The following is a 13,561-nucleotide window of genomic DNA, read 5'->3' as shown; positions in this document are numbered from 1 at the left end:
GAGAAAAGGGCTCCTTTTTGGAAACCGATAGGAAATGCACAACAGTTTTTGCACTAAAATTATTACATGGATTCAATTAGGAGATACGACACAAAACCTTGTGGAGTTTTGGTTAAGATTTTACTTCATTGACACGAAAGTGCCCGGGCTTCAGCTGGGTTATATTTTTTTCCCAGACCAAAGTCCCTCTGAGGCTTCCACAGAGGAACCTCTAGAAGCCTCACTGAGCACATGAAAACTTCTAGAAGGTTGGGTTTTTTTTAGTTGCCTTTATTAAAGATGCCCGTTAATGGTTTAATTTACATTCACTGAAAGATGTTAGATAAATAGGTGGGTTTCACTGAAGTTTTGTTCTCAGATACCGGTACCTTGAAGTGTGCGAAGCAGAACTACCAGAGGACGGTGCCCTTCGGAAACCTCAGCAGCCTTGCAGTGCGTGCCTAGTGTCAGTAGAAAGTTATATTGGGCTTAAGTTAGTCACTAGCAGGACCTTGCAATGACAGGTGAGAGAGGGGACTGTGTTCTGTCAACAGTTTAGAGGGAAATAATAGAGCCTTCCACACTTAAAATACCAGTTCAAATCCCTCCCTCTCTAGAAAATGGTTTTGTAGTCCGGTTCCTTCTTGTAGTGTGGTTGTTAATGCAGTTGTAACTCCTGCGTCCCTGGCACAAGCTGGATCTTTTGGAACAAAAGTTATGTGATTCCAGTGGGTTCTGCATTCATGAATGCATCCAGCAAACTCCAACGCACTGAATAGAGAAAGTGGCAAAATATAAGGTGTGGGAAAGGGGGGTGGAGGAGAGAAAATCGCCCTGTTCAGTCCTTGCTCCTTTACCGCCTGGACCGTTTCAGTCACCTGCTGACCAAAACGTCATGGCCACTTGATCGTGAAATACAGCTTAATCAGCATGTGGATGGGTTACCAGGAGAAAGATTTTGCCAGAGGTGAACCTAAGGTTGTCCTAATTGTACAAATGTGAATTAGATAGTACAATTTAAGTTTCTCTGTGAAGTGTATTTCTTTCATTGGGCTGTGAGTTTTGAAGAAAAAGAGAACATTCTCCACTTTTTAATTCTGACAGTTCATCACGACATCATTCAACATTCAGGACACTTTGCAAAATTTATTACATTATGAATATTTTAGTGTAAATACTCACCAATAGTTGGGATATTTACAGATGCACGTTTTTGTAGCTCTCTGAAAAATAGGTCACTATTGAAATTCTGCTTACTTCTTTCATGAGAATTACAAGGCTTTGAAGAAGGATGTAGTTCTCCAGACTGAAAAGTTTGCATCACCTACATTAACGCTTACAGAATGTTTTCTTACTACAGATGGGTGTAGCAGCAGATGCTAAAAATAGGGAGGCCACATCCTGCACCTCAACTGGTCACAGAAGCCATTAGAGGCTGTTATTTCTGTTCCAAAAATCCACAAAGTACTCTCAGCATAATTGCTTGACTACCACTAGGATGAATACATGAATACTCAAACAAATATGTATTTACATAATGGCTGTGATGTTTTAACTTTTAGTAAATGCTGTGGGACATAAGCCCCATACATTTGACTGGCTGCAAAACCAGCCACAAATAACAGGAACAGGAAATACTTGTGAATACTTTTTTTAAAGACTTCCATGCTGGTCTGTCTAGACAAATTGACTAAAAGTATTTAGTATCCCTTTCTTGAAGATAACACAAGCTTCAGATGAGAGTCATGTGAGTTTCAATCAGCCCTCTAGCACCCTCTAAATGAGAAATAATGTGTTTAAGTACTGTTTGTTATTTTTTACTAGTTATACAAGCGCAATAGGTTTTTGAAGTATAATTCATCCTGGTATCATCCCTGTCACTGCATTAAAAAGATGAAAATTATAAGCTTTGGTGTAAGAGTATGCAGTTAAGTTTCATCATAATGTGCAGTTGTCTTCATTATCATAATAAAACTTGCTATATAGTACTCTCTCTGGGGAGAACACTGCTGACGGTGACATTTGCAGCTGAAAGTAACTGAGCGTGTCCTCCACCGATGCAAGCTGTGCAGCACCTGTGTAGGAAGCGCCAGGAAGGTAAATGCAGGCAGGAATCTTTTCCTCCCTGCTTCCGTGTGGGGGCCTGTTTGCTGGACAGCCTACACAGGGCTTGGGCACGCGGTGCTGGGGGGCTTTTGCTGCTGCAGATCCTAGAAGAAATTTAGAAGAGGGAACTGGTTTGGGTCAAGAAGCACATGGGTATGTTTTCTGGTGGAGGCTGAGTATTCACTGTTGGCTACACAACAAATAGCTCTTCCTGTAAGGCAGATGGCAAAAATTATGTGAAAACAATGATGTTATGTTAGTTCATGTGAAATGTTTAGGACACACATTACGCATCTGGAGCAATTAGATTGGATCTTCTCAGGCGATCTGGAACATCTGTGAGGGATGCCTCCATAATGGCAGTGCTGTAACGAGGATGTCATGGTAATTTTTATATGTATCTATATTACACATTTTCTCAGCTTGACGTCTAGTGTGCTGTTGCTGTTGCCAAAGCCCACGTGTCCTTTGGCTTTACGTTCCCAGCATTGTCATTCCTGGTATGGTTCTGCTTTCCATGACAGGATTTCCTGGCAGAGTATCAAAGCCATCTTAGCTCTGATCATTTGTCTGGCAGTGAACTGGCTGCCAAAGTACCCACTCGCTCCATCAGATTTCAATCACCCGGCATGCAGTGTGTCACCAGCTTCTCCAGCTCTGTAACTGGGAGATTGACAAATGAAGCTTTTTGAAAGAGTAAGAGACATCACCATGCTCTGAGCAAACAATATTGGAGCAGGAAAATCAAATACCAGAGACTGGTTGAGGCTTCCAAATTTATTCCCATTTCCTAATCTTGACCAAGCAGTGACCAAGCATTTACCTTGTGACATTTTTTGACACCACAAATTACCATTTTGAACTGACTTTGTAGATAGAAACTCACTTCATTAAATGACAGACAAACCCAAGGAATTTAAGTGGAAAATGGTCCTTATTTGGTAAAATGGCAAAAATCATCTTGATTCTTTTCTGGAGCTGTGAGCACTTTTTGCGTGTGTCCCTGAACATCCTTAATTCAACGTCCTTAGCCTGAACCTAAGGATATTTCAGTGCAGGATTCATGTGGGACCAACAGGATTCCTGTATGTGGCTCGGTTTTGGCACAACTGCTTCCTTTTTTTTCCTGTGTGTCACGGTGTGGTATCTTGAACCGTGCTGGGGATCGCTGCTGCAAGCAGGCATATGTAGTTTCTCCGCACTGTAACATTCAATCTCAACAGCCAAAGGAAGGGGGAGAGGAGCAAAACCCCAAGCTGATGTATGCGACATAAAGCAGAAGAACCAGATTCTGCTGAAGACGAAGTCTCCTAAAATCTCTGTCTCAAAGCCCATGTTTCTGAAACCAAGGGTTGTGCAGAAAGCAGATGGTTACAGCAGACCAACATGAGGCACAGGTGTATGGGTGTCGCATGAGGGGCACAGCTTGTGCAGGTGATGCTAGTCATCCACCTGCGAGGTGGCTGTAAGACACTGGGTGCATTGGGTCTGGGACATTGTTCCTTTGCTGCCTCAGGGACTAGTGAGAAAGATTTCTCCAGATCGGAGGCCCTCCCTAGTGATCCTGTGGAAAGTCAGGGACAGCTAATAAGTGCGGGGTTTTCTGAAGGTGTCGATGATGCACAATGTGCAAAGCCCCATCAGCTTTCCTTCCTGCTTTCTGCTCCCCCTTCTCCACTGCTAAGCCAGAATCACTTTCCCCCTAGTTACCATCCGAGGACAAAGGCTGCTGAGGTGTGTACAGGTTGCCTAGCAAAATCAAAATGCAGCAAAAGAAATAAGGATAGGAGCTATTTGAAGGTGGTTGATGCTGATTGCCTACTAAAATGGACGGCAAGTGGAGATCAAACAGAAGGGCTGATTAAAAAGGAACGGTTAGAGTGTAAAGATGGGATAATACCTCAGGTGGGAGCTGCTGTCTGTTTACGGGTGTTACGAAGGGCTCCCTTAGTGAGCAAACTGCTTCTGTGCTGCTGCAGTAGTACCATGTGCATTAGATTGCCCCAAAGAAGCATTGCACAGGCCAGTTGAAAAAGAAACCAGACTCCTGAGAGTTTTTCATTAACAGTTTCGCTGCTAACCAAACCAGCCTTGATATGATGCAGAAGTCAGTTTCGGAAACTTCGAACCCTTACCTCTACTGCTGTTGCATTATTTTGAAAGCACGATGCTACTACCTTCATGCACGAAACACTGCTTAGCTTATAATGGGGTTTGTTCATATGTACAAACCCCAGTAAAAAAAGTTGAACACAATATACACACTGGGAAATATAATCCTGGAATATGTGTCAATAACGTGATTGTTCTGTAAAATAATCCTGCCCACGTTTCCCTTCAGAGATCTTTTCCTCTTTATGCGAGTTGTGTCCAGATTGGGGACGCTGGCTGCGCGTGCCCGAGTCTCATTCTCTTCACAGCGGTCTGAGAAAGAAGTCACGTCCATGTCCACGTCCACGTCCACATCCGTGTCGTGAAAGCAGCCGTCAAAAGCCATTGCTTGCACTGCATCAATACTATACGTTCCTGAAGCCTGGCAACAAAGAATAGTTACTCTGCATCTAGCAGAAGCCATTCTAGTAAACTCTAAACAAATAAAACGGAAAATAGAGAATGCTTTCTCTTCAGTGTTGTTCCCTCTGCGGAGATCATATGGAGAACAGGGCTACCTCTCAGTATTGCTATCTGTGGGGCCGGCCCCCCCAGCAGGACATGAGCAAGAAAGGGGAGACATGCAATGAAACACACTTGTCGGACTGGTTATTGCCAGCTCAGGCAATATGTGCCCCATCTTCTGAAACAGAAAAATCATACTCTGCATCTCCCATAGGTCTGCATTGCTGGAGTTGTGGGAAATCACTTCAAACATTTCCATGAGTAGTTTTTTGGTGGGATTAGCAAATCATGTCAACAACACATGCACTTTTTTTTGTGTTTTTCCCCTTGTGATATTCCAACAAATGTGTTTACATGGGGGGAATATCCTTGAAGCAAAGATTTTAAGTGAATGCTTCATGGAAAGCAAATGTTTAACTTGTGAACCATTCTGCTTCAGGCACGCTTTTTCTAAAAATTACTTTGTCATTCATCTGGTCTTGGGACAAAAAGGCATCATTAAACCCATCTTCCTAATTGAAAATGGCAAAGCACGAGAAGGAGAAAGAGACTGCTCCACGGGAAGCAGGAAGGAATATTATATAAGTGTAATTCTCGGGTATATTTCAGTGAGAGGAAAAATACTTTGATCAATAGGTATTTGAGAACAGAATGAAGGTCACTTTTCTCTTGGGGGTGGCTTGGGGAATAAAAATCAGGAGGTGTACTCCCTAACCTCTGCCACAAGAAAAGGAAGGGAGAGAAAGCACAGACCTTCTCAGAGAGGATGATACATTTCCTCCCTTCAGCCAAGTAAAGAAAAGTGAGATACAAAGGAGTCACAGAGATGGTTACTGTACTCTTATCACAGTGGTGCTATCAGGATTACTCTACGGCTTCTGTGATGCTTTCTGAAGGCAACAAAACACAGAGGATTGTACCTTGCCCCTTTTTTTGAGTTGCTTTCTCTCTTCAATCGTGGTGAGATAGTTCACTGCTGCATACTCAATGACAGACAGGAAGACAAAAAGGAAGCTGATCCATAAATATACATCCACAGCCTTTATGTAAGACACTTGAGGCATTGAGGCACTTACTCCTGTCATGATGGTTGACATTGTCAGCACGGTAGTTATACCTGCCAAAGAAAAAGGGGAGGTTATCATAATAGTGGCCAGCTGGTTCTGTTTAGCTCGTCACTGTTGCTTGGGCAGCACAGCTTTGTGAGGGCACGTGACTGACACTGCCTTTAACTTCATTGCACAGGCTCTGTAAAGTGGAGTGAACCTTGAAGGACCTATCACATACAATACTGAGATGAGTAAATCATCTCTGCTCAGTGCACGCAGTTAGAGCTGTGGCACGCCAGATTTGAACAGCAGGAACACAACACTGGTTATTCAGCAGCATAAGGAATACACCTCTATGACAGCTTTAGGCAGTGCTATAGAGAAGCGAAAGGTCTGTGGTCTCTCACTTCCCAGAACCAAGATCTCCACTACACACTTTCTTGTGCAGGAGAATCACTGAAGAAATCACCAACTTCCCTCTCAACCCTTTCTCAAAATGCACTTCTTGAGAACATGTATCAGCTTGTATGTCTCCCTCATAACCCCACGGCTGCCTAAAAACACTGGCATAAAAATGCTGTAGCAACTGAAACTAAGAAATATTTTTGTGCTTACTTCAGTGTATCCAGAATTTCACCCTCATCTTTTCAGTCTGTCCTCTTACATGCAGCTATTTATCTCATTTTGTTTTGCTCTTAGAAAAAAACCCTGAAGCATCAACCCCCGACCCAGGCCCTGATTTTAAAGATATGAATGTAACACTGAAAGTGAAGACATCTCCATAACATCTGTGAGGCAGCACAGACTGATAGCATGGCTTTTCAGCTGGGTCTCAAGGTAGCCGTCACCAGTTTTATGCTAGTTCAAGACCACTGGAACATAGAATAATTTTCCCTCTCCCTCTGTGCAAGTTCCTTGGGTTGAAGGATGGAGTTTGAAAAGTACCATAGAAGAGAAAATCAATGTATTTAAAATAAGTATACTCTAAGCTAAGGGAGATAAGCTTTTTAAACTTTGTTGTTAACACTGTCTGTCAATTATGTATGCTTATGCTACTGAAATGTGTGTTATTCATAGAACTCCTTCTGCAGAAATCCATACACAAATTAAAGGACATGATCAGCAAAATCATTGACATTACGAATCACGTACTCAGAATTAAAGCTTTATTTTTAAAGCTGAAGTTAAATTTCTTATAAATAAAAGGAATTGCTAGGTGCATTAATAAAAGTAGGTAGGAGGTACCATAATTTGCTTTTAGACTAACAAATAAATTTGTATCTCATGTATTAGTAACTTCAGGCTGTGCCAGTAGAAAGGGATCTGAGCTAGGTAGCTACAGTCCTATTTTTTCTAGATTGATATAGCTATAGATAAAAATTGAGGGCTCCCTCAGTACATGGAAGTTTGTTTCTTAAACAAAGAACCTCAAATTTTTGCTTGCCTAAGAAAAATGGTAACATACAGTTGGCTTCTGGGATAGCATCAGTGAGAAGAAAAAACAGGAGCTTCTTTACTAATTATTAAACTGACAGTTGCAGGGCTCAGATTCATGATGGTTACATTAGATATCTTAACAAAGTTCTGTTAGATCGTCACAGAGATACTAATCTTTGACAAAATGTCCTCATTCCAAGGCTATCAGCATTAAATTCCCAACAAAGGCAGTTTTGAAGTGGTATCAACGGATTCATCACTGAGAAAAACAGTAATGTTATTAAAAACCCCACTGTAAGTAGTCTTTTTCTCGCATGCTGTGGTGTTCAGAACTAAAACTCTGAGAGCAGAAAGATGTGCAACTTACTCTTCAGCTTCCAGAGAAGCCCTATGCCTTGCGCAGACACCAAAGCAAACCTTTTCACAGTGCCTAACAAAGGAAGGCTTTGCTACATGGGACCAGTCAGGAAACTGGTTCCAAGTGGGTGGGAAGATACCAAATGTTTCTAGAGAGAAAGCAAAGCTGCAAAGCTTTTAGATGGATTGTGCTATGCCTATGAAGGATCTCTCATGAACCACGGTTTCGGGGACAGATCTGACTACCTGTTACTGCCTGTTACTTTGCTGGGAAGAGGGAGGAAACCCCCAGTTTTTGGCAGGGAAAAGTAGTAAAATTGTACATAGGGAAATCTGCAGAATCATCCCTTTTTCCTTCTGTGTTGTGCAAGCTGTTTTCTAATATAGCAAAGCCAGTCTGACCAAACATCCCATTTCCAAATGTCGAGGTTGACTGAAGGAGTTTGTTGTAGTGACAACAGTGGCAATAACAGTGTTGTTCAGTTAATTACCTGATACACTTACTCATGTGCTGTGTAAATAAGCTCAGGTAACTTCAGACCCTCTCCCTTCTCCATTCTGTACTTCCCAAAGGAATATACATTAAAGGTTTACCTAGTGATACCCTGGCAGGAACGGCTCTTCTGTCAATCCAAAATGAAACCCAAGAGAGCATCACCATCAGCATGGCTGGGAAATAGGATTGTAGCACAAAAAAGAAAATATGCCTCCGGAGTGCAAAGTTTATAAAAAGTCGATTGTACCAACCTATTGAAAAAAGAGAGAGGAACAGGTTGGGGGAGAGGAGAAGAGAGCTGTGTTATTTGTGAACTCTGTTCGCTGCCCCCCCTCCTTCTACTAGGAACGGTGTATCCACATCAGTAATAGTAAATGCCTAAGAAATATTGCCACCACTTTGGCTTTATATAGTACTTTAGAAACTGTCCATCACACCTCATTAAAATATTGCTGCCTTGGTAGTGAAGCATCACAACTGCTATAAATAAAATACTATTTTACAAGTGAGGTTAAGAAATTATTAAAAAAAAAAGAAAAAAAAAGTAAATAGACTTCGAGTGAAACTCTCTGGAGAATACAGACAGAATATAGTTGTCCAGTCCGGCTGCGAGAGTGGAACCAACACCCTGCCTCCCCCAAAAACCAGCCTGCTTTCTCTCACGCTACAAATAGCGACAGGCAGCGCTTCTTTTCCTGCAGTCAGGTCTGTTCGCCGGCCCAGCGTTGACTTTAGAGGAAAGGCTGCCATCTAGTGCGGTGTGGGGCATGCTCTCTGTGCCGCAGAGCACGCGTGCTGGGCTTCCTGCGCTGGGAGGGAAATCGGAAAGACAAGAAAAGGAGACAAAAGTGGCTGGCTGCGCAGCATCTGCCTGCCCAGTACAAACAGAGACATCAATGAGCCTGTGTTGGAGCAGTTATCCCATCACAAAGAGCGGCTTTATAAAAAAGAATATCTCAACAATAATCCCTTCTGATATTAAACACAGTCTATGTGTTTTCAGTTTCAAAAATGGTTGTCTCAAAAATGGATTGAAATTGTCACTCCTTTGGAGGCCAGGAAACTTCAGAAGCCTAAATGCTACATATGGGTAGTTCACTGAGATTCACGGAAAAGGTTATGCAGAACCTAAAATGCAGAAGGCTGCTTCTGACCAGGGTTTTTGTCCATTTTTTGCCTGACACTCTTCAGGGGTAGCTGGCTCCCATTAGAGCTGTGCTGATTGTTCCCCACTATTATTGACTTCGGGGGGTGGGGTCTGTGTGTAATCATTTCTTCCAACAAGAAGCAAAATAAAGGAACAAGAGAAAGTGGAACCTCCCAACTGAAACAAAACCTCAAAGCCAAAGTGTATGTCTACAAAGGACAGTGTTCTAATTAACAGATATGGTACATGCATTGTTCAGGTACTTCCCAGTGGTGCCTGGGACTTAAAAAAAGTCTTTCCTTTCACCACTACCCCACTGAATAAGCTCATCATCTAAACATCTGCAGGCGAGTGTTAATGCAAAGTCAGAGGTGCTGTGAAGATGCTGCAGTGGCCTGGGTAAAGGGGTGGCATGAGGTTGTACTGCTGTGCACAAGGCTGTATTTGCTTGCCTAAGTGTTTTTTTGGTGGGAATAGCCAGGCAGAAAGAAGCCAGCTGAGTTCCTGGAACCCCATTTCAACACACAGTGATAGCAGTTTAGTGGAAAACATCCCGGTCTTCTTGCAACAAGGACAAATTTGACGTAGCTCTCAGCAAGGCACAGTTAGGATAGTAAGGCATCACTCGCCCTCTTCTCACATGACAGTGGCTCTTGAAAGCTGGACCTCTGTTCTTAGCTCATGCACAAGCAAGAGATAAGGGTGAAGAACCTGATCAAGCTGTGAATTCCTCACTGCTTAGGCTATATCATAATTTAAACTGGAATGTCTGCATTCGGCATCAGACACTGCAAACTTGAATGGCTCTTTTTTAAATGCAAAAAAGAAGTGATCCTGTAAATAAAATACAGTAAATAAATCTATTTGCAACTTTCCTGTATGTCTTAGAGGCTTTTTTTCCAAAGTGGTGTGCATTTCATCATATTCTATGGAATAATTTCTATTGTATTAATCTGCCTTGATATAAAAGACAATATCCACACTGAAATGTATTGACTGGAAAGTACAGTAGCAAGCATGCTATTTTATCTGGTTAAAAATGTGTGGTTAGATTACTTATGTAGGGAAGTATTTCAAAATTTATAATTGCATGTACAAATACAAAGAAAATAAAACCCACCTTGCATGAAATCAAGACTATAATAAACTCCTAAAGCCTTGTGCAGTTTGCCAGAAAGTATAGTTTGAGATCCATAGGGAGAAATAAATACCTGTCTGGGGCAGGTAACTGTATTTAAACAATGTAACACTGACTTAAAGGTTTTTTTTATGTATAAACATGGAACATTAAGGAAACCATGAATTAGACCTTAACAGGTTATAAATGCCCTCATGTGGAAATCTTATACTTGGTAGACTTTTAATGACATTTTACAGCTCCAAACATGAGGAGATTTTAGACAATAAAACACACTGGGGTTCCTCTTGTTTGCTTTATAGTACTTCACCCTTTAGGGTTTGCATTTTCAGGTTTTTTCTATATAACCAGGACCCAAAGATTCCTGCAAACCCAATGCTCCAGTGACTTTCAGAGAAGCACCACAATTTTGCAAGAGCTCACCACAGCATGTATTTGATTGCTGTGCAAATTTTTACAAGTTCTTATTGTCAGGTGTTAAATTGTAAGTATTGTTATGGCCTCTTCTGCTAGTATCAAGAAAAGTGTTACACTGGTAACGTAAAGAGAACCAAAGACTTGGCCAACACAGTCCAGTGTGATTGACAGACCTCATTTTAACTGAGATCTGTCAGCAGTAACAGTCATTTATTAGCAACGAATTTGAATGTGAAAGACATTTCGCTTGATGGTGTCCTCTGCTTCTCTGTTCTAAAGACAGGGGCTTACTATACCAGTACTGCTGTAAAAAGCAAGTCCACTGGAAGCACTGAATTCTTCGATGAAAAACTGGGAGAGGGAGATGTGCTCATCTGTGCTCAGGGACTTGTTTCCATGTTTCCAGTATAACATCAGATCATCTTCGTTGTATGCATCTATGGGAAAGTAAAAAATAAATCACTTCTGCTGCTGGAATAATGCTTCTGTTTTCTTTTCTTAGGGAAAGGAGACCACTCAGCTTGGGAAAACCCCAGAGAAGCATTCTTTTCACATCAATTTGCCAGTTAGTTGACATGGAAAAAATTGTAAAGACCATATTCCGTCTTGTTCCAAGTGTAGCCCAGTCCTGTGCCCTGCCAGCAGCTTACCTGACAGACGGGGGACATGGGCATGCTCAGGGTCACAGGGCACAAAGGATCAGAACTCTGGAGCTGCCACACTGAGCAGACTGCCTGAAGGCTGAGGACCCTTTTCCAAGACTAAACAACAAACCAGCATCCCAGTTTTATGGTTTCTGGTATTTCCCACTCATAATCCAAGTAAGTATAAATTCTGAGCTATCAAAATTACCTTCTGTTGTCCAGCTCTACAGCTTACTACAGACAACCGAGTCAGGGGTGAGAAAGCAGACAATTCACAGTAACACAAGGACTCATATTCATTTTTCCATGAGATCAAAAATGGCCCTCTCATTTTACTTTTAACTTGCACTTTTTTCTCAGAAAAAACCCATGATTTTTGACAGAGGAAACATTTTTAGATTTTGGCCCTGGAATATCAACCCAGTTGAAACAAAGCAGGATGCATCACGGATTTTCTATGTTCCCAAAGCTCACCAAGTTCTGGAAGGATCCCAGACTGGCCACAGTTTAATACGTACAGGTTGAAGGGTTCAGGTCACACACCAAAATAAATGAAAAAGGTATTATGAACGAGATGGAGTGCTGGTAAAGATGCACGTGCGAAGAACAGGTATGAATTAAACTTACAGCTTTCCAGTTCTAAGGAACAGTTCTGAGTGTCCAGAGGAAACCTACTGAAATCCATGAAACACATAGCAGAAACTGTTATTCTGCAGAAAGGAACAGAAAAACAGAAATTACATGACGAATGTCACACTTTCCTAGGATTGTGCAGACATCTTAGTGAGAACCCCAACCAATTTGCTGTTTAGAATCCCAACGATTGGATTTTTCTACTTTTTTAGATGCTTCTAAAATTGCTTAAAGATAGCAAGATAAAAGTAAATCAGCAAGAGAACATGTTTTTATAAACTGTTAATAGTCTTTCTTATTAAGTGCATTACCTTCAATTTTTAAACCCTTTACTGGCCTGCCTGATCCTTCATTAGCCTTTCACACATTTCACTGTGAAAGGTTACACTTACAGAGATTAACAAGGGGAGTTCACATTTCTTGACTGGATTTCTCATAGATTGAAGTAGGTAATATTACAGATTAGAGCAAATATTATTCCAAGTGCTATTTTCCCAGCTAGAATAGTTACAGTATTTAATTGCATTAAAAAGATAAGCTGCAATTTCAGGAAGCCTACTCTCCTTTTCAACGCCATGGAAATGCCTTGTACTCTAAAAAGCTTAAGGAAATGTAGGTAACAACATTATTTCATATTCCACCTGCTTTTTCACAAATGTTCAGAAAATAAATATAGCTTGACATTTTAACAAATAAATAAAAAAAGGCTAGAGGCAGCAATTTAAATATGGTAAATACTGCCAAATTTCCCTTTCTTGTCACAGCTTGCATGTCATTTGATGTTTTTATTTGATTTTTCAGTTTTCCCCAAGCTGAATCCTACACGGATTTAAGTGATAAGGGATATACTGGTTATATAAGTCATCTCTGAAAACTTGTGATCGGTAATTACACTGTAGCTGAATTTTTACAAGTGTAAGATTTTACTGGCTTGAAATGAGATTGTGAGTCTGGGACATCTTTAAAATCACGCATAAGGCTTCCAACTATGAACGTTGTTTCCGTCTTTTAGCTATTGACTAAAGTATCAGGGGAACAAGAAGCAAATGTTGACTGAAAAAAGGGGAAAGACTTTAGAAACAAATCTGGTTATCTGTTCCGCTTTGCTTCAGTAAAATCCTGGATGCTAGGCACTGAAGAAAAACTGTGGAATATGCAATTTCCTTGCGCGTAGGTATTTGGAATACAACCTACCCACTGCATGTAAAACTGGCAATACAAAAAGGTATTTTAATAACATCTGATTCTTTAGGAACATAGGCATCAACACCACTTAGGCTAGAAACACATTGTTTCACCATAACCATTTTAAAACCTTGGTTCACCAGCCTTTAGGGTCACCCCTTTCCCTGCCTCTCAGTTTGATCATAACTGATAGAGAAGGAAAGGAAGAGGACAGCACACCTGCCCTTCATGCTTATGTTCAGAAAGAAATCCACAGGTTTGGCAGGAACTGGTACAGAAGAGCAAGGAGGAGTCACCTCGTACACACCACCTGGTAAGGCAGGGTTAGGGAAGGACAACGGTGGGAGCAGAGGGGGC

At 41.4% G+C, this 13,561-nt stretch overlaps 1 protein-coding gene across 1 annotated transcript in view; it reads right to left on the bottom strand.

The window, feature by feature from the left end:
• Nucleotides 1–39: 39 nt before the first annotated feature.
• The window catches only part of GABRR3 (gamma-aminobutyric acid type A receptor subunit rho3), a 34,549-nt gene continuing 21,027 nt past the window's right edge, over nt 40–13,561 (bottom strand). Inside the window, exons 5-9 of the mRNA XM_056329716.1 lie at nt 12,014–12,096; nt 11,039–11,179; nt 8,139–8,291; nt 5,622–5,818; nt 40–4,618 (exon numbers count right to left, since the gene is read on the bottom strand). Coding sequence (XP_056185691.1) covers nt 4,304–4,618; nt 5,622–5,818; nt 8,139–8,291; nt 11,039–11,179; nt 12,014–12,096 — 889 coding nt within the window. The 3' untranslated portion in view covers nt 40–4,303. The remainder of the gene's footprint in view (nt 4,619–5,621; nt 5,819–8,138; nt 8,292–11,038; nt 11,180–12,013; nt 12,097–13,561) is intronic.

Source organism: Falco biarmicus, chromosome 2 (assembly GCF_023638135.1).
Source record: "Falco biarmicus isolate bFalBia1 chromosome 2, bFalBia1.pri, whole genome shotgun sequence".
NCBI classification, from domain to species: domain Eukaryota; kingdom Metazoa; phylum Chordata; class Aves; order Falconiformes; family Falconidae; genus Falco; species Falco biarmicus.
Note: the sequence above shows the minus strand (reverse complement) of the source record. Positions and strands in the feature narration are given on the sequence as shown.